This window comes from Pseudophryne corroboree, chromosome 2 (assembly GCF_028390025.1).
Source record: "Pseudophryne corroboree isolate aPseCor3 chromosome 2, aPseCor3.hap2, whole genome shotgun sequence".
In the NCBI taxonomy this organism is placed as follows: domain Eukaryota; kingdom Metazoa; phylum Chordata; class Amphibia; order Anura; family Myobatrachidae; genus Pseudophryne; species Pseudophryne corroboree.
The window spans coordinates 102,708,885-102,730,809 of NC_086445.1; the positions used below are offsets into that span (position 1 = coordinate 102,708,885).

Genomic DNA, 21,925 nt, shown 5'->3' on the forward strand with positions numbered 1-21,925 from the left:
CTGGACACGCCTGCGTTTTACTCACCACTCTCCGAAAACGCTCTCCAACGGTCCGGATCCGCCCATCCACGCCTCCTTCCTGTCAATCTTCTTAGCGGTCGCCGCTTCCATCGGTAGCCGCAACGTAACTCGGCGACCCCTGTCGCCGGGTAATGTCGCGCACTGCGCCCGCCGCGCATTCCGCACCCGTTCGCACCGCAGCGAAAAACCGCTGCGTGCAAACGGGTCGGAATGACCCCCTCTATTCTTTGGGAAAAGGATAGAGCTTGACGATTAAAGCCTTCCCTGACTTTCTTATATAATAAGGAATTTGGAGTTATTTATTCCTGCCTTTTTTTCATACCCTAATATCAGTGAGAAAAATTGAATGAAGAAATTTTAGAGGAGAGTCTAAAGAATCAACACAGTGGCTGTTTGTGGAAAACCAAACATCTGGAACAAGTTTGGTGCAAGGACTGATTTATTTATTATTATATAATAATGTAGTATGGCTGTCATGTCATGAGTGGAGGACTGGTGAGGGGACAGGGCAGAGTAGGGACAGGATTGACATAAGCTAGGTCCAATTAACTAGTAATAAATGCAGTGACATGCTCTACAAAATACATGTGGAGAGTAACAGATGGTGAGTGGAAAATGATATCATGTGTGTAAGGGGTCTGATAGGCACTTGCGGGGACTAGAGGCACCTGGGGGGACTGATGAGCATGTGCGTTTCTCATCCACACGCATTACTCGCTTCCACTCAAGATTAATGGACTTTTTGGAATGAACACACTCTGTGGAATGCCCTTCCATGAACAATAAGACTCTCCTCTAGTCTTCAATGTCAAACGTTCCCTGAAAACTCACCTCTTAAGGCAAGCTTGTCAGAGTCCGGGACAGCCCATATAACCTTCATAAGCTATCCTACCCAATTATACCACCTCTATACAGTCCACACATAACCTTACATATTTTGTCTTTATTCATTTTCCCTTCCTCTTGACCCCTGGCCAACATTGCTGTGTGACCACATCTTACAGCTAATTAAACACCTTTGCAATCTGGCAGGACTATTAGGCAATAGATAGCACCTATCCTTGTGTATCAATGCCTATTTCCCTACAGATTGTAAGCTTACAAGCAGGGCCTTCCTACCTCTAGGTCTGTCTGTTATTACCCGGTTTTATTCTAGTACATTGTTCCAATTGTAAAGTGAAACGGAATATGTTGCGCTATATAAGAAAGTTTATAATAAATGTAAAAGGCATGTGGGTAGAGGAAAGGGGCATGTGGTGAGATCTTTTATGCACATAGGAAGTCTGTGGGTTAAGTGGCCATTTCTGTTCCTAGTTCAGTAGTTTTCGCCACAGCAAATGTGATGGAGTAGCGGCATGAACATGAAGAGTCAGACTGGACACAGTAGTGATGTATGGGATCTGAGGATAATTTTTGTAGGGACATATAAAGGACAGGTGGGAAGGTGCAGGGAGGTATGCAGTGCATGCTGGGAAGTCTGATGGCATGTGGGGATGTCTACGAAGGTGTGTGCATGTGACGGCACGTCAAGCTATCTCTTAACCCCAGTGCGGGAAAGTCTATCGTCAGCCCTGGTAAACTTATCATTCATCATTTTTACTCTAAGAGCTCAAGGTGAAAGGGTGTTGCATTCCTAATAGAACATAAGATGATAAAACATGCATGATAGAGATCTACAGTATATGGCTTAACAGGTATAAGTATTGCGGTATGAAGGTTGCCTCAAAACAATGCCTGTTGTCCTACCCTATTTTCCCCATATATTTGTCGCTTTGCTTTCAATTTGTATTGGAAAAACTGGTACCTTCTGGTCTGAACAATACCTAAAGTCAACTAAGGGGTATACAGATATCAAAAAGATAATCACAAGCACATCGGTTTATATAACTAAATGAGAACTTTCTACTTACAAAGCGGGATGTAATTAACTCCGAGTCCGAACGCTGTGCGGGATGCTGGCTGAACTTGGACGTTTTTTAAAGGAACAATCATGTACAAGGCTAAACCATGCCTTATACATGATTGCCCCTTTAAATAAAGGTCACAGTTCAGCTGGCATCACGCAAAGCCGCAGGACTCGCAGCTCATTACATCCTGCCCCAAGACTCTATTAATATGCTGTTTTAACTCCCGGCTTTGGCCCCGGAAAAAAGTGTGTGTGTTGCAGGTCTGGTGCTACGTGTTACTCTTCCTAAATCTCAGATGGGGAGGAGTGTGTTCCAAACTGCTTTGATGTCTGAGGCCTTCACCCGATCAAAGAACATTTCCCATCATGCCTTATTCCATCCAGGGCCTGTAGTTTATCTGTTCTGCCATATACTCCATGCATATATCAACCAAGTTAACGGAACCGGCTTAGACAATAGTCCAAAAGGAGTAAAGAGTTGTTTGAGCTCAAATGCTGGGATCTGTTACTAGGGAAATATAGGAATGCTGCAGACAACATGGAAAAAGGGTAGGAGATAGTTTTATACAGTACTCATAATTAAACACAGTTTGGGCAATTTTTGTTTTCCTGTATAGCAATACTATGCCCATAGTTACTTGTCACCATAAAAAGTCAGATTTATTGTCTTACCTTGATAAATCCTTTTCTTGTAGTCCAATAGGGGGCACAGGAGATGCTTATACGCTGGGTATAGGTGATTTGGGAGTGAGCAGGCACCAAAGAGTTAGACGAATGGCGGGTCCGGGCCGGAGGGGCAGAGGGGGACTGAGGCATACTGGGAGCATTCGTTTAACTCTTGGGTGCCTGCTCACTCCCACACCACCAATACCCAGCATAAAAGCACCTCCTGTGCCCCCTAGTGGACACACAAGAAATGCTTTTTTACATCTTTCATCCCTATATCCACAGACAGGAGAATGAATCTATAAACACAAAACCTAATCCAGCGCCAATGGGAGCAGTTACTCTAATGGAGTATACCCTGTGATTGAAAAAGGCTGTTCACCTGAGAGAGAAATGGCAATTCTCACACAAAAATGCGAAAAACCAAATAGGTGGCGCTGTTCAAATAGGCTCAATTAAATAATTTAATACATTATTTAATATTCTGTCTAGATGGAATACATATGATATACCGGCTGTTGAGATGCCGGCTGTCAGTAGTATCCCGGCAGCAAGTCTTCTTGCGGCATTGGGCCCGGTGGCAAGCTTCGCTTTAGCCGCCTGTCGGAATTCCGGTGTCGGGATCCTGAACGCCAGGATCTCGACAGGCGGTATATTAACGGCATACCGTCTAGATACACATCTACTAAGTAAAACATGCGATATAAAAATAACTTCCATTATTTTTCTATTGCATGTTTTACTTCTTAGATGTGTATCTTGACACTATAATAAATATAAAATAATAAATTTATTGAATTGTTTAATTGACTTTTCTCTAACAAATTTTGGACTCTCCTGGCGCAGCAAGTGTATATAAAACAGCCTATAAAGGTACCCCAGTCCTGTCACCAGTGCGGACCTAAGGGATAATTGTTCAAAAATAACCAACGCGTTTCAAGGCATGCTTTGTTAACCACTTGCCTGGCATGGTCGCATCAGATGCGACCATGCCTGCAAGTGCTCTATCTGACCTGGTCGCACAGGATGCGATCAGTCAGATAAACTGTGTTAGACGCGGCAGGGAAGGGAAACTTCCCTCCGCTGCTGCTGTCAGAGGGACCAGAAGGTCCCTCTGCCTCCCTGCACTCTCCCCTACTGACTGCCATGCTGCTGATCCCTGCTGATCGGTCAGCACGGCAGGATCCCCCCCTCCAACAGCTGCAGACAATGGCAGCCGCTGGGGAGTGTAAAGTAACCATGCCAAGCCACCCCCAGACCCCCCCTGTATACCTGGAGGCTGTCCCAGCTTTCAAAATGAAAGCCGCGATGGTAGCGATGTTGCCGATGTTCCCGATCGATGTTTTGAAAAAAATATTTAAAAAAAGAGGGAAAAAATTTTCTCTCTCTTTTTTTTTTTTTTAAACTAAAATCATTTGGGAAAGGATTAAATTCATGTACTTCACCTAATTCAGTCATTTAAAAATACGACAATTTCGGAGCGGTTTTTGGCGAAATAAATTGTCAGTTAAGTGGTTAAAGACTACCAGGAAGGTCGAAACGCGTTGGGTATGTGACTCCCCTGGAAAAGCATATCAGGAAGGACCATTGGATTGAGACTCATTTATACATCCCCATGAAGATTTCCAGAGGTCCCAGGGATCCAGTAGTCAAGGGGTCCCAGTGCTAACCACTCTGGTACAAACTCAGTATTAAAATTGGATAGGTCAATTCCCTTGTTTTGAGGCTAATTTGTTATATATTTTCAATTATTGGAATAAAACATTTTATGTTTTAATACCTTAACTTCATGCCCATATTTTTAGGTAATATTAGGTAAAATCCTAATTAAGGGGACCGTTTATTCCACATTTTTTCTGTTATATTCTGTTCTACTAGCTTTCTGCAATTGGTTAGTTATCTCACGTATACAATTTGTGAATTTAAAGTATTAAGTGCCCAAAGAGTTACCCATTACTCCTTTTTGAGAATAATTAATCTAGCTGGCAGTTTACAAAATGCAGTACATTGTCGTAAGATCTTAACATGTATAGTTTGGAGGAGAAAAGGGAAGGGAAAGGGGGGAGGGGGAAGACGACGACATTATAGAAACTTTCAAATATACCAAGGGTTTTAACAAAGTTCAGGAGGGAAACATTCTTCAAAGGAAGAGAAGTATTAGAACTCGAGGACAAACACTGAAACTGGAGGGAGGCAGGTTCAGGGGAAATTTAAGGAAAAATTACTTCACAGAAAGTAGTAGAGGCTAAGACTGTAGAGCAATTTAAACATGCTTGGGATAGGCATATGAATATCCTTACAAAGAATTAAGGTTCAAAAAGGGTTGAGATTACCTAAAGGATAAAAAAGGGGCAGACTAGATGGGCCAAGTGGTTCTTATCTGCCGTCAAATTCTATGTTACTATGGACACTGGCCATGCCCACATTATACAATATGCGGCCCAGAGTGGGAGCCCCAGACAGGGCCACCACACTGGCTATGTTTGTTTTCTCATAAAGATCTTTCTTAACCACTTTATTTCTGCACCCGGCACTGGGGAGAGGGGTGACTTGAGAGAGACACGCCTGTGACAGGCAGCCTGGTGACCAATCACATTAGCTGTCAAGCACCTGTCTTTATAGAGAAGTGGCCCCAATGCGCTCATTGTTGATAATGTAATCATTATTTTGCAACCTGACGGCTCATGGCTCAAGTTCTACTACAACAGACAGACTAATGAGCCATAGCTTCTAGCCCAGGTAAGTAATTTTTTTTAAAATGGATCTCCACACTTTATCATTACTAATATAATGATGCATTGCATAATGGAATATGCCAACATGTTCCGACAATGAAATTAACAATAGGTTTTAGTTATAGCAAAAGTAAAGGTATTATAGAGAGTATTTAATTGCCTACGAACAACAATTGGTTTGTGATGCATTTTAGAAAATTTTGTTTACTTTATTTTCATTCCCATAGTTAGAGCCTGACCGGAACTTTGAAGAAAATGTTTGCATGCAAATCACTTATGTCTGCAGCAAAAACAACAAAAAATAAACTTCCTAAATCTAATATCACAGAGTGTGCAATGAATCTCTAGGAACCTCAGGATTGAAATTGTTGGATGGAAACACTACTGAACCAACAGTAGTGGGAACCAAATGGAGAGAGTAAAGTGGCAGTGCAGTAGGATGAGTTGTTCTGGTTTTTGATGGTGTTGCTGCAGAGGTGAGGAAATGTGTTGCTACTGGGGGAAAAGTGAAGCTGTTGCTACACGGGATGGCCACTACCCCTTCACCCCCATCCACCCTGTGGTGGTGCTTCCTGCTTTGCAAGGCCTTTTGTATGTACATGGTCAAGTCACATTATTATGATCACCAGCTAACAGCCAGAGTAATCGCCGTGTGCAGCACGGACAGCAGCTAGACGGGCTGAACGGTTGTTTTAGACACACGTCTGGTAGCCCCCAGGTTAATCTTCATGGTGAGCTGCTCCACTGTAGTGTGTCAGTCGACCCTCACACACCTTGGTAGCAGACGTTCACCTCTCATATCAATAGCACGTGGTGCTCCGCAGTTTCCACATCGGTTATTCACAATGGTGCCATTTGTCCAGTCACGATACACCTTCACCACAGCAGCACGCGATCATTTCACAAACTGCACTGTTTCAGAAATACTGCCACCCTTGCCCGAAAGCCGATAATCATCCCTTTGTGTAACTCGGATAAATCACCCCTTTTACCCATGACAGCAACGAGTGGTATGTGTGCAGCCAGCCTATCGCACACCTTATATACCCACCAAGCCAGCGCACGACACGTGACGTACTTCATGGGCTACGCGCTGCCGACATCAAATGTAGGAGGTGGTCATAATAATGTGACTCGACTGTGTATTTCATATGTTTAAGCGAGTAAAGTTTTACAGTGGACCCTTCAATGGATGCAATCTCCCAATGCGGCCCTGGGACTAGAGCAGGTTGAGCACCCCTGTCCTACATTGGTAAAACTAGTTAAAGTGACCCTGTTATAACCCAACACCAGTACAGGTTGAGTATCCCATATCCAAATATTCCGAAATACGGAATATTCCGAAATACTGACTTTTTTGAGTGAGAGTGAGGTAGTGAAACCTTTGTTTTTTGATGGCTCAATGTACACAAACTTTGTTTAATACACAGAATTATTAAACATATTGTATTAAATGACCTTCAGGCTGTGTGTATAAGGTGTATATGAAACATAAATGAATTGTGTGAATGTAGACACACTTTGTTTAATGCACAAAGTTATAAAAAATATTGGTTGAAATGACCTTCAGGCTGTGTATAAGGTGTATATGTAACATAAATGCATTCTGTGCTTAGATTTAGGTCCCATCGCCATGATATCTCATTATGGTATGCAGTTATTCCAAAATACGGAAAAATCCCATATCCAAAATACCTCTGGTCCCAAGCATTTTGGATAAGGGAGACTCAACCTGTATCTATAAAACATCAAACACTGATATCTAATGGGTTCAGTATGATAAACCAATGGACGGACAGCCCCACATTTAGCCCTCTAACCCTCATCTTTTTCCTTTCCTAACCCTACCTTGTGGGTGCCTAACCCTAACTCCCCCCCCCCCCCCACTGTTGCCTAACCCTCTTTGCTAAGTGCCTGACTCTAACCTCCCCTTCTATGTGCCTAACCCACCCCGCTAAGTGCCTAACCTTAACCTCCCCTTCTACGTGCCTAACCCTAACCTTCAACGGTTCCTAACCCTAACGTTCCCGTGCGTGAACCCTATGCCTAACCCCCCTTCTGCTGCCTAAACCTTAACACACACACCCTACCCACCCCCTGCGGCAGGACAGCAGCGCGTCCCACTGTCAGAACGTTTGATGCCGACATCCCGCTTTGCGTCGGTATATCGACCGCCAGGAACCCGTTCGTCAGGAAGCTAACTGCTTCCCTATCTAACTACCCTGTCATGTCTGTTTAGTTAGCAAAACGCAAATGTAAAAATTAGTGGTGAAAATGAAGATGTACTATTTAAAAGTATTATAAAACAAGTAAAGATCATTACAAACACATTAACAATTTTCTGACAAATAATGGAAAGGAACAGTGATAAATGAAAAAACTGAAACTAAAAAACATTACATGAGCAACAAGAAATAGATTAAAAGAAAAAGGCATCTCTGTGAGACTGACATTAAATCAGACATTGAAAATGTCACAGAGAGCCCATGGGCTGATCAAGACTCTGGGAGATTTGTCATTATAGGAAAGGCTACAGTCTGCAGACAGCTCGACCTCCTTAGAAAGGACGTATAATGTACAAGAGTGGCTATAGTGAGACTGGACGTCTACAATGGCAAATGAATGTCAAGGCACAGCAGGCTGGTCATACGGTGATCTGTGTAGATGATGGATTACATTACCGGGAAACACATTAATCTATCACTTAAAGTGGATCAGATTTGATATATTCTCATCTAAAAGAAATAGTGGAGAGAATTAATCCTTGCTAGACAAAATTCATACCAATGGAAATGATAGGTAATCTCAAACAATTGGCTAGCAATCATCTTTTCTTAGTACAGGAAAACAAACGGACTTGAAGCCGTAGCTTAAATTCATTACTTCTATGGAACCCAAAATATATAGATCTATATTTTATATACCTGGACATGCAGTTTCTTTCATTGAAAATATTTCCACATCTGCGACATTTAAAACCCTAGTACTGTTACTACGGGGCACACTTTAATCCGATAAAGTTAAAATGATTGTGCCTTTTTATTAAGGTCAACTGTAATTAAAATATAGAAAGGTCCGCAGATTATAGTGGAAGGCAAACATTTATTCTTTTTACTGTACAGCATATCATATTCCCTATTTGGGAAATTATTCGCAGTTCATTGTTATTATTTGTTTTGTTGTCCTAGCATGAAAACCAACGGAGAGGGTTGGGGCTGACATGCCGGTGGGTAGGACGCCAGCAGTCAGAATACAGACCACAGCATGGCGCTGTTTAGAATCCCGTCAGGGGTCATGAAGCAAGCTACCCCTCACCCCCTTACCCCTCCCTTACTGCAGCCTAAATGTATAAACTGAAATGCTGAGATGAATATAAACAGTTTATGCCTACTATCTTAGGCTGTTCTTAAATTTACACTTTAAGCGATTGATATGCTTGTACAGGTCAAACTTTAAATATAATTATATAGGTTGGATAAACAGACAAATGGGAGAAATTCCAATCTTGCACTTTACAACGCCTTGAAACATTTGTTTCACACATTAAGCTGTAGATTTGCCGGTGTGCTTATAACCACCGTCTTGTAGCATGACCAAATTTCAGGCAAGGATCAGCTGTTGGACAGAGGGCCTTCAAATCCTTTTTAGAATATTCCAGTAAAAAGAAGAGTTCAACGGAAGACTCAATGACTGAGTTGTCCGGAACCTATGGTTGCAAAACGGCTCCATATAAACACCTCTTCTCCACCAATATTAGTGTATAGCATGAGGTTCTTGTAGTGAAACGGTTCGTTTTCACCAAGTTTGTTGTTGTGCATGAAGACCAAACAACTAAACCTTGGGGGTCTATTGCCTTGGATGGAGATAAAGTAGCTGGAGATAAACTACCAGCCAATCGGCTCCAAACTGTCATTTTGGCTGGTACTTTATCTCCATCCAAGGCTTAGTACATAGACCCCTTGGTCTCTTATGTCCAGAGTAGATTGTAACAACAGTCCTTTGAGGCCTTCATACTCTGCAAGTCATACTGCAATGTTCTTTTTGAGAGAAAAATCAACCCTCTTGGCTACTCTACCATGATTGCCTTTCTGGATCAGCCTTTTTTCTCATAGTAGAGTAATGAGCTTGAAATGTAACTATTATAAAGGATTTAAGATCCCTGTAGATGCCCTGATGAATTCTTGGGACACCAGTACACCGCTATGACAAAAATGCACTGGTATTGGACATACAGTATGCTGCCTGGCGGAATTCCTCTGGTTCATTCATATTCGTGCATACCGTTTATATAAATGCATGCTATTATACATTGTTATTGGTAAATGAGATTAAAAGAAAAAGAAAACGGATCAATTTTACTGTTTGCCGACTCCTGGAACTACATTTAGATAAGTTGTACTTTATACCCCTATTGGTAAGGGACCACTTAATATTGTATAGAGCCTATTGGTGATTGCACTTAAAATATTTCACTAGGTGGCGCCCTTCACTTCTATTATATCTTGTAGGTTTTAGTGTGCCTGTACAAGGGTGGCTGCCATCCCTAATAGTTTTTCTCCAATATATATTATATATAGTTATACAGGCAGGTACCTATCCATCATGCAATACCATCAGAGAGGCATCTGATTGGCTCCAAATTTATTTTGCAGCAGGACAACGACCCCAAACATATAGCCAATGTCATTAAGAACTATTTTCAGTATAAAGAAGAACAAGGAGTTCTGGAAGTGATGCTATGGCGTTGACAGAGCTCTGGTCTCAACATCATTGAGTCTATCTGGGATTACTGTACATGAAAAGACAGAAGGATTTGAGCAGCCTACATCCACAGAAACTCTGTGGTTAGTTCTTCAAGATGTTTGGTACAACCTCCCTGCCGGGTTCCTTCAAAAACTGTTTGCTAGTGTACCTAGAAGAACTGATGCTGTTTTGTGGTCACACCAAATATTGATTTGACTTTGATTTCTCTAATGTTCAATCAGTTTGCATTATGTTAAGTGATAAAAATAAACTATTAACACTTCTCTTTTTGAAAGCATTCTTACTTTACACCATTTTTTCTACACCTGCTTAAAACTTTTGCACAGTACTGTACAGATGTAGCCACGTTCATCGTGGCTACATCTTAGAGCGACCGGGTGCAAGTCCAAGACGCACACTTGCCTATCCATGCCGAGAGTACCCTTTCGTCACAGATGTAGCCACGATGGGCGTGTCCACAGACATATACACATAGAGTTGGTTCCCCCGTTGCTGGGGGAGATAGAAAGTGGCACTCCAGAGACTTGGTGAGAAGGTAAAATTTTAAATCAGAATATGAAAAAATGCACAGACATTTCAGAGCTCACACGCCCCTTCTTCAAGTTAACACACATCGTGTGCCGCTTTCTGTCTCCCCCAGCAACGGAGGAACCAACTCTATATACAACTCATACTGAGGGCGCAAGAGGGACTATCGTGCTGAGTGGAGTGCCAGTCTGAATGGTTTCTGATATATATATATATAAATATATATATATATATATATATATCATAGTTCCCAATGCTTACCCTGAAAGGGTTTAGACAAAAGGAGACCAGCACACCACCATATGAAAAAATATGAAAAGCATTTAATGAAACAGTAGCATTATCAGGCCTTTTGAAAAAAGTTTTTAGTTCTCATCATGAGGCTTTCAGCAGTATTCAAGCAGAACAGCCATCCCAACGGCCCGTTTCGGTTGTCACACCTTCATCATGGGGTCAGCTACAACATAGTGTTCAAACAGAGAACCTTATAAAGCTGTGCAATTTGCATAAATCAGATACACCTGTTTTGCCCAATCACCAGTGATTCAAAAACCTCCCAGGAGTATGTGAACAAACCAGTGTGGAACTACAAAAGCAGGACAAAATTGCCCAGACCACTAACAACAGTTCCGTTGTACCGGAAGTGACAACACGCAGCCGCGTTTGTCAACATCCGCCAAACAACGGAACTCAAGTGCCGGGGTACGTTTCCACGGCACTAACATAAGTACCGCTGTGCCGGAAATGATGTCGCGTCATCGCGACAATCAACTTCCGCCAATACAAAAACCGGCCTCAGATCACTGGCAATGTCACCGCCTATGTGTTCAAGGTACACAACTTGTCACATACATTAATCTGTACCTAAAAATAAAAATAAAAATAAAAAATACAGCATAAGAATATCAAATGAAAATAACACATAATAAAAAGTATATTATAGGACATAATGAAAAATAACCTGTGTGTCGATACTTATTCTAAGGGCCAATAGGTCCTATATAACTATCATTTTAAACAGGCATACAAAGCCGCATTAGTAGGAGAATATCGACATAGAGGCTAATTGATCATAAAAAACAAATTATATAAAAAACACAAAAATAGAAATGGTAGTAAGTTGCATTAGTGGCATTGTCAACAGCGATCCCAGATAGAGACAATTTGGCATGAAGTATACTATCTTGGTCAGTTGACTGTAAAACAGTAGTACCAATGATAATTCAAATGAAAGGAGTCAAAATAAGTTCTTCATTCAAACCACTGGGCGCAGTTGAGTTTAACTTGTAGATCCATTCACATTCACGTTGCAGAAGTAACCGATGTCTATCGCCTCCCCTACGTAGTGGGGGGATGTGATCTATTGGCATACATCTAAAGTCAGCCATAGTGTGACCACTAGTAACAAAATGCCTGGCTACTGGTGGTGTGCTGGAATCTAAAGCTGTAAAGGCCTTCTTGATTGAACTCCTGTGCATGGATATACGTTCCTTCAACATACGGATAGTTTTACCCACGTAGAGTTTATTACATGGACAGAGAATGATGTATACCACATAGCGAGAATCGCACGTCAGTCGATGTCTTATAGTATAGCTACTTTTGGTAATTGGATGTGTAAAGGTTTTTCCCAACAAGAGAAATCTGCAATTTGCACAGCCCGCACACTTATAGGCTCCTTTTTGCAGTGAAAGCCAATGCACATTAGTGTGTATACCTGGACTAATGTCAGAGAATGTGATGCGTTCTCTTAAGTTGCGACTTCTCTTATAACTGAAGAGAGGTGGATTCGTGCAACTGGGTCCAAGGATCGGGTCAGCTTGTAGTATGTGCCAATGCTTAGTAATGGTCTTCCTAATTAAACCAGAGGAAGTGCAGTAAGTCGTGGGAAAACCCAATCTGTCAGAAGTAGCATCGACACGTTGTGTAGATAGAAGATCATCCTGTTTCAGCAGCAAACATCGATCTATTGCTTCATCGACTTCATCTTTACTGTACCCCCGCTGGATGAAGTTATCACCCATTTTGTGTAGGGCTATAGGGAGCTTAGAAGGATCTGATGTTGTTCTAACAACTCTAACGAGTTGTGAGTAAGGGAGTCCTTTCTTCAAGGGCCGTGGATGAAAGCTGTCTGCCAAAAGTAGTGTATTTTTGTCCGTGGGTTTTTTAAATAGTTCCGTGTGAAAGGAGTTATTTTTAATAGATACCAAAACGTCCAGGAACTCAATACTGTCGGCACTACTCCTGCACGTGAAAGTGATGTTCTCAACCTTATGGTTTAATTGCTCCACAAACAATTCTAAATCTACAATTGTCCCTGACCAAACAAAAAATAAATCATCAATATACCGAAAATAACAACTTATAAATTTAGAGAAAAGTGGATCTGATGTAATATATGTGGTCTCAAAATCATACATAAAAATATTGGCATAAGACGGTGCCATGTTTGAACCCATGGCGGTTCCTTGAAGCTGTAAAAAAAAAATGCATTATTAAACAAAAAATAATTTTTATGCAAAATAATCTCCATAAGCAAAATCAAATAATCAACAGGTGGACCTTTGTAATGGGGATTAAGCATCAATACACGGCGCACTGCCTCAATGCCTGCATTGTGTGTAATATTCGTATATAGACTGGTTACGTCCAAGGAAACCAAAAGACAGTTAACAGGTGGTATCCCAAACTGTTTTAATTTCAACAAAAAGTCAGTAGTATCTTTCAAATGATAAGGGTTTTGTAGTACCACGGGCTACAAAAAGTAGTCACAATATTGTGAGAGGGTTTGACATAAAGAGCCACGTGCCGAGATTATAGGTCTGCCAGGCGGCAGGCTGAGAGACTTATGTATCTTCGGCAGAATATACAGAAGAGGGATTTTGGGAAAATCCTGTATCAAAAAGTTCTTGGTGTGTACATCAATCCATCCATTAGTGAAACCAAGTTCAATGATGGAATCAATTTCTCTTTTATATAAACCAGTAGGGTCAAAAGATAATTTTTTATAGCAACTCTGAATGGACAGTTGCCTGTCCACCTCCCTGATGTAGTCATCCCTGTTAAGAACAACAATACCACCGCCTTTGTCGGCGGGGCGAATTATGATTTGTTGGTTATTTTTCAAGGACTGTATTGCTTTAATTTCATGAGAAGTTAAATTTTGAAAGTATTTTTTCTTGTGTCTGATCTTAGGTATTGTGTCCCTCTTAACTAGGCGTATGAAGGTTTCTATAGCAGAGTTATTACTAGGTGGATCAAATGTACTTTTTGCTGAAAAAGGTAAATGTCTAGCAGTACTGGTACGCGACATCATTTCCGGCACAGCGGTACTTATGTTAGTGCCGTGGAAACGTACCCCGGCACTTGAGTTCCGTTGTTTGGCGGATGTTGACAAACGCGGCTGCGTGTTGTCACTTCCGGTACAACGGAACTGTTGTTAGTGGTCTGGGCAATTTTGTCCTGCTTTTGTAGTTCCACACTGGTTTGTTCACATACTCCTGGGAGGTTTTTGAATCACTGGTGATTGGGCAAAACAGGTGTATCTGATTTATGCAAATTGCACAGCTTTATAAGGTTCTCTGTTTGAACACTATGTTGTAGCTGACCCCATGATGAAGGTGTGACAACCGAAACGGGCCAGTGGGATGGCTGTTCTGCTTGAATACTGCTGAAAGCCTCATGATGAGTACTAAAAACTTTTTTCAAAAGGCCTGATAATGCTACTGTTTCATTAAATGCTTTTCATATTTTTTCATATGGTGGTGTGCTGGTCTCCTTTTGTCTAAACCCTTTCAGGGTAAGCATTGGGAACTATGATATCAATAACAATTGACACGGCACCCTTCTAACATCCTTTAAGTGTGTGCGCTTCACCTCTGGACTTATATATATATATATATATATATATATCTTTCTCTGAGGCGCCCAGACAGTTGGAAGAGAAGGTGTACAGACAGGTTGGACATACACCAACACATAGAAAGACAGATTAACAGACTTAATTCATCTACTCACAGATCTCCGAACATCCTTTGAAGATAGATCTATTAACTTCTTATTCATGGACCATTCCTCATCCGATTCCAGTATAGCTTTCTGGGACAAAAACAAACCACTGAGTCATAAATCATATCTAAATGGAAGCAATTTTACTGTGAATTAACGTCTTTGTTTCCAGTGAAGAAACAGAGTATCTATAACTCTGTAAGTTACAATTATACAAGTTCTAGAAATTCCCATTTATAGGGCAGAAGAGATGTAGCCCTACATCCTATAAATACAGAGTGAGTACATTGAATATAGCTGACATTACCAGAGGAAATGTAGCAGATATTGGTAACACAACAGTAACAGCAGAGAAGGCAGGAGGCCAGCAACTGTCAAGAGTTAATGTCACGACGACACGCTTTGCCTAATGAAATCTAGCCTGGGTTCAACATCATTTTGCTCAGCCACACGAGGATGTGTTCCTCAATACCCCGAGTCCTATTTGCAATGCATTTCACCGTCGCTGCTGAATACATTGAGCTGTGATTCATTTCTGTAATATCCACCTGTAAATCTCTGATAATGAGCATTAAGTAAGTCTGCAGTAAAATCCTTCTATACACGGAATTGTTGCCTGATTGAAAAGATGTGATCTTTAGCCTCTGCCACAAGACTTCAATTTTCATTTTACTCCGGAATATCTTAACAGTTTTCGGTAGTGAAAACTTTGTTTCTTCAAAAAGGAAGTTTATTCAGTCGTTCGTAAATACAAAATGATCAACTTTATTTAAAATGTACGTGACTTGGATTTGATGCTATTGCATCCACACCTTGTTTGTACATTACAATTAAAATCTGACAAATAATACCTAACATTTAGGAAGAATTTATGGTAGAGCAATTATTGTATAAAAGCTAATTTTGCCAGAACAAGAAAAATGCGTACAATCATTTTTCTTATACAGTTGTATTATACACTAGCTGTAGCACATGGTGCAGATGCTACTGCCAATATTTATTTATTTTTTTTAACCTGTATTTGAGGTGTCTAGTTGTACTGAGGAATCCCTAAGCACGAGTGGCGTATGGGCACAATTGCAGGAGTGGCCCGAGCAGCCAGCAGTGGCCCACAGGTTGGTGGTACTGCACATTAACCCACCACTTGCCCCAAGGTCACACGGCCCTGCTCACATAATTAGCCACCAGCCGCACCTTCACACACCAGTTATACCGGGGCATGCAGGCCTGCATACAATTCATTTTTTCTCTACTGATAATGGCGATTATCTTTACAGGAATGAAAGCTATACCTTATACACACCTTACGTACTTTATACACTGTTTGCGTACGGAGTCCCGTATCACTGTACGGACTTCGCGTACAAACACCGTGCTGGGGGTACAAAGTACACACAGCGCGCACACACCCAGAGATACACTTTAAACCTTATACAGCAATGCGATGCGTTACTAATACACTCTTAAACCTTAGCAGGAAAAGGAAGACACAACACCGATTTGTAGTTAAACCACCGATTTGTAGTTAAACCACTGGGTTCCGACACCACAGCGTAATATTTGCTGAAAGGGGGTTTACAATACAAATCATACACTACAATACAAGACAATATAACAGAATAATGGCTACAGTCAATGTACATACGTGATTGGAATCGCTTGCGCAACCCGGCCGGTCCCCGGTCATCTGATAGATAACGTTGCGAGTCTTGTGGCAGGCCAGGCTGCAGCAGGCTTTATTTATACAATTCTTCCAAAAGCAATACAATGGATACTGTAATCCCTTTGTCCATTGGACACAGGAATGCACCTTTACAGTACAGGAGAGGTCATAGGTCGATTTGAATAGGTGGGCGATGTCTTTCCCAACTGCTCTTGTGGGTGGTCTCCCCTGGATTCCCGCAGCATACATAATATACAGTAAATACAGTTTATATCTACATTCTGCTTCTGCACATAACTATCCGCAGGAACATGCGTTCTTCCGCAGACCAACACCGGAATGTTACCCTTAAAATACCCTACAGCTGGATACCAAACACCACCTTATAACCTTAGTCTGTCCCCTCTTATCCTGTAAAGGTGAATCCCTTAGTTCTGCAACCATTTAAACAGCTATAACTTTCTGATGTGGTGCAAGGAGGCTATGTGTACATTGTGCACTATTTGGATTAAATATGTAATGTGTTTTGATGGCCCTCCATGCGAGTAGTAGAGAGAGCACCACTTTCCGTCAAACTCAAAGTGACAGGAGGGATACGCCCACAATTAGGCAAACCACGCCCCCAAACCACACCTCTAATTATGCAAATCACGCCCTAACCACTCCTCCGACACTCCCACTTTTCCTCCCCTTCTGATATTGTTTTATAGGAAATAAGCTTACAAAAGGAGTTATAAGCGTAGTTTAATCATTGAAAAGCCTCCTGTTTATTAACTGTTAGATGATGCAGCAATGTATATTATTTCCAGTTGATTTGTGTGTTGTTAACTCTTAGTTGCACCAGTAAATGTTATATCCAATTGATTTATAAAATAAGCATGCAAGCTATGAGCTCTGTGACAGATAGCTGACCTATTAATGGCAGGGCACACAGACGTATGTGTGCATTAAGAGTTCACTATATGTGTATTTTAAGCTATGGTGTTTGTGACAGATTAGTAAAGTAATGACCGGTACACATAGACGTGTAAATTATTTTAATTAGGAGTTGACATTGAGAACTAGGTAGGTTTTTATCATTTGACGAGCAAAATATTTTAAACATTAATGCCATTTCACAATTGAAATGCTGTGGCTACATTAACAATACTTGACAGACATACCTATTAAACCTAAATGTTGCTAAAATATAGAAGCAAGATAGCGCTAATCATGTGTGTGTGTATATATATATATATATATATATATATTGTAACACTGTAGGGGTGCAAGGTGCCTTTTCCTGGGGAATATGGCAGCACGCAGCAGCTGAGGAACAACACAAGTCCAGTTTCTGGTACAACTGACCCCGGCCAGTTTTATTGAAACAGAAAATAAAACAAACCCCAAAATAAAAATACCTTGCCTGTCCGGCACTAACTAAACATAAGATGTTCCTAACTGTCACTAAACAAAACACAGAGTTCTTCAGTACATACTGTATAGCTTACTTGCATCAGAAAGCGTGTCTCTCACACACAGATCCTGCAGCCTTCCCAGGCAGTCTGCCCATACTAATCAGGTTAGAAGCACTATATCACTCTTACACAGCTAAAACCCTGATTAGCCCTCTGTGAGGCCAAAGACCCGAACTGGGCCCAATGTCTAGAACTCGCCTTATCTCTCTCTCAGAGCCTTTACCCAGCTTTTACAGCAAACTGAAAAGGTTCAGACAAAACAAAAAGCATTTTTCCTAGAAGTTAACATTTTCTAAAACATGTAAGACAAGAACCTGGGACAAATATACCTGCCCTCAAACACTATCCCAGTGTTCTTGTCACATATCCCCCTCCCCTGTTTCGACCTAGGGGCCGGAACACTTGTAGCCCCCAAACAGAAGATGCGAGACAATGCATCTGCGTTGGCCAATTGTGTTCCCGGTCTATGTTCGACAGTAAACTTAAAGTCCTGCAACGCTAGAAACCATCTAGTTACACGAGCATTCTTGCCTCTATTTACATACATCCATTTTAAAGGGGCATGGTCTGTCACTAGTCTGAATTGTCTACCCAAGAGGTAATATCTCAAGGTATCTAGTGCCCACTTAATGGCCAAAGCCTCCTTTTCCACAATGGCATACCTTTTTTCATGCTCATTGAGTTTCCTACTCAAATAAATGATAGGGTGTTCGTCCCCATCTCTGGTTTGGGACAGCACAGCACCTATCCCTACCTCTGAGGCATCTGTCTGTACCACAAATTCTTTTGAAAAATCTGGTGTTATCAACACCGGTTGTGAACACAAAGCCACTTTTAACGCTTGGAACGCCTTTTCTGCATCAGGGTTCCATTTCACCACATTTGACTGCTTCCCTTTGGTAAGGTCTGACAACGGCACCGCTGTGGTCGCAAAATTAGGAATAAACCGTCTATAGTACCCAGTAATTCCCAAAAAAGCCCTTACCTGTTTTTTATTCACTGGACGAGGCCAGTTTTGAATAGCATCAACTTTATTCAATTGGGGCCTAATCAGACCTCTGCCTATGGTGAAGCCCAAGTATTTGACCTCCTCCATTGCGAGGCAGCACTTCTTTGGGTTAGCAGTTAACCCTGCCTCTCTGATTGAGTCCAGTACTGCTTGTACTTTAACCAAATGTGACCCCCAGTCTGTACTGTGAATTACCACATCATCCAAATAGGCAGCTGCATATTTTCTATGGGGCCTCAAAATTTTATCCATCGCCCGTTGAAAGGTTGCTGGAGCCCCATGCAACCCAAAGGGTAACATCTTATACTGGTACAGCCCCTCCGGAACCGAAAAGGCTGTTTTTTCTTTGGCGCTATCAGATAAAGGTATTTGCCAGTAACCTTTGGTCAGGTCCAATGTGGTGAGAAACCTGGCTGTTCCCAGCCTTTCTACAAGCTCATCCACACGGGGCATGGGGTATGCGTCAAACTTGGACACCTCATTTAACTTACGAAAGTCATTACAGAAGCATATGCTACCGTCGGGCTTCGGGATGAGCACTATGGGACTGGACCACTCACTGTTAGACTCCTCTATGACTCCAAGTTCTAACATGGTTTTAACTTCCTTAGAAATAGCTTCTCGCTGAGCTTCAGGAATCCTATATGGCTTTAAATGAACCCTGACCCCTGGTTCTGTGACAATGTCATGTTTTATTATGGTCGTTCGGCCAGGCAGCTCTGAAAATACCTCCCTATTTTGGATGAGAAATTCTTTAACCTGATTGTTCTGATCAGCTGATAATGTCTCTGACACCTTCACTGCGGGAAGCAACCGGGGTGAAGACACCGAAGGGCAAGGCTCCGCTGACAGAGACAACCTATCTTTCCAGGGTTTGATTAAGTTAACATGGTAGATCTGTTCGGGTTTTCTCTTTCCCGGCTGGTATACTTTGTAATTAACCTCATTCACTTTTTCCCTAATCTCAAATGGACCCTGCCATTTAGCTAGGAATTTGCTTTCCACAGTGGGTACCAAAACAAGAACTTTATCTCCAGGAGCAAATTCCCGTATCTTGGCACTCCGGTTATAGACCCCCTGTTGAGCACTTTGGGCCTGTTCCATGTGCTCTCTGACAACAGGTACCACGGCTGCAATCCTATCCTGCATTTGTGTTACATGCTCAATAACGCTTCTATAAGGAGTGGGCTGTCCTTCCCACGTCTCTTTGGCAACATCCAACAGCCCTCTGGGGTGTCTACCATACAACAAATCAAATGGAGAAAACCCCGTAGAGGACTGAGGAACTTCTCTGATGGCCATTAACAAGTAGGGCAACAAACAATCCCAGTTTTTCCCATCTCTCTCAACAACCTTTTTTAACATACTTTTTAATGTTTTATTAAACCTTTCCACCAACCCGTCAGTTTGGGGATGGTAGATGGACGTCCTGAGGTAAGTGACCTTAAATAACTTGCACAATTCTTTCATGATCCTTGACATAAATGGAGTACCTTGGTCAGTCAAAATTTCTTTTGGTATTCCCACTCTACTAAATACCTGCACCAGCTCCCTAGCTATCGCCTTGGTTGTGATAGTGCGTAAAGGGACAGCCTCAGGATATCGAGTGGCATAGTCCATAATTACCAGGATATACTGATGGCCCCGAGCAGACTTTAACAAGGGCCCCACGAGATCCATGGCTATTCTGTCAAACGGGACCTCTATAATAGGCATGGGAACTAGTGGGCTCCTGAAATGGGGTCTAGGGGCATGATACTGGCATTCAGGACAGGAAGAACAATATTCAGACACTTCTTTATAAACCCCTGGCCAAAAGAACCTTTGTAAAACTCTTTCAGTGGTTTTTTCTGCCCCTAAATGTCCTGCGGTAACGTGACTATGAGCTAAATCTAGTACCGTTCTCCGATAAGGCTGGGGAACTACCAGCTGTTCCACCACATCCTCACCCCTTTTGACAATGTGGTACAAGAGCTCATTACAGATGGCCATGTGGGGATACGTAACCCTGTCACCTGGTACCACAGGTTCCCCATTAACAATCTTAACATTCTCTCTAGCCTTTATTAAGGTAGGATCCTTTAACTGTTCAGACGCAAACAGATCCTTCTTTACCTCCAGGTCAGGCACGCTTTCAGTTCTAACTACTATGTCTCTGTTCCCGGCAGGAGGGTCCTCACTGGACTCCCCATCTGTCACTTCCCCAGCCAAACTAGCAAAAGGCAAAGGGCCAGAAAGTTCCGAAGACACACGTACATCCATAAAATCACCGGTATTATCAACTGGCTTTTTACTTCTCACATCTGTTGATAACCGTGATTCCCACAGTTTCCAAAAATGAGGAAAATCCCTCCCCATTATGGCCTCATGCACCAAGGTAGGGACCAGTCCCACTTTAACCATTGCTGACCCACAACAAGTTTCTATATTCACCTCAGCAGTGGCATAATGTTGGGTATCCCCATGTATGCAAGTTACCCCAATAGGTATTTGCTGGACCTTTAAGGGGTTCACTAACCCAGCTTTCACGAGGGTAACTAAACTTCCTGAATCTAGCAAGGCCTCTACCCGGTTACCTTCTAAGAACACATCACACATTTGTTTTTCCAGCTCAGGTGAAGGTACCACAGTACAGGCCAACCTAGCAAAGAAAGACATTCTGCGACATTCAAAGGCAGCATCACATTGCATGGGTTCTTGCGTAACTGGGCAATTGGCAATAACATGACCTGGCATACCACACCTAAAACATTTAACCACACGATTATCAACCCATTTGGGCAGCATAGACCGTTCTAGCCCCATTGGCCTGTTTCCAGGGCCAGTGTTTACAGTCTCTCCAGCCTTGCGTTCTCTTAACCGCCCAGCAATGTTTTCCCACGGAACAGTCTTACCAGTCTTTACTGAAGGGCGCTGTCGAGGATCTATGGGTTGCTGGGTGGTCATCAGTAGTTCCTCTGCTGCCAAATACCTCTCTACCATGTCCACTAATTGGTCAGCAGTACCCGGGTTTCCATGGCTCACCCACTTGCGCAGGACCATGGGCAAAGATCTCAAGTAGCGGTCCATGACGACTCTTTCCACCATCTGGGGACCAGTTAATGTCTCTGGCTGTAGCCATTTTTTTGTTAGCTGAATAAGGTCGTGCATCTGGGAGCGCGGAGGCTT

The 21,925-nt window shown here is 42.1% G+C and overlaps 1 protein-coding gene across 2 annotated transcripts in view; it reads right to left on the minus strand.

Annotated features, from left to right (window-relative positions):
• Window positions 1-21,925, minus strand: part of CWF19L2 (CWF19 like cell cycle control factor 2) — a 370,293-nt gene that overhangs the window by 13,698 nt on the left and 334,670 nt on the right. For both annotated transcript variants that reach the window (XM_063951573.1, XM_063951572.1), the window contains one exon: window positions 14,638-14,718. In XM_063951573.1, the coding sequence (XP_063807643.1) occupies window positions 14,638-14,718 (81 nt within the window). The remainder of the gene's footprint in view (window positions 1-14,637; window positions 14,719-21,925) is intronic.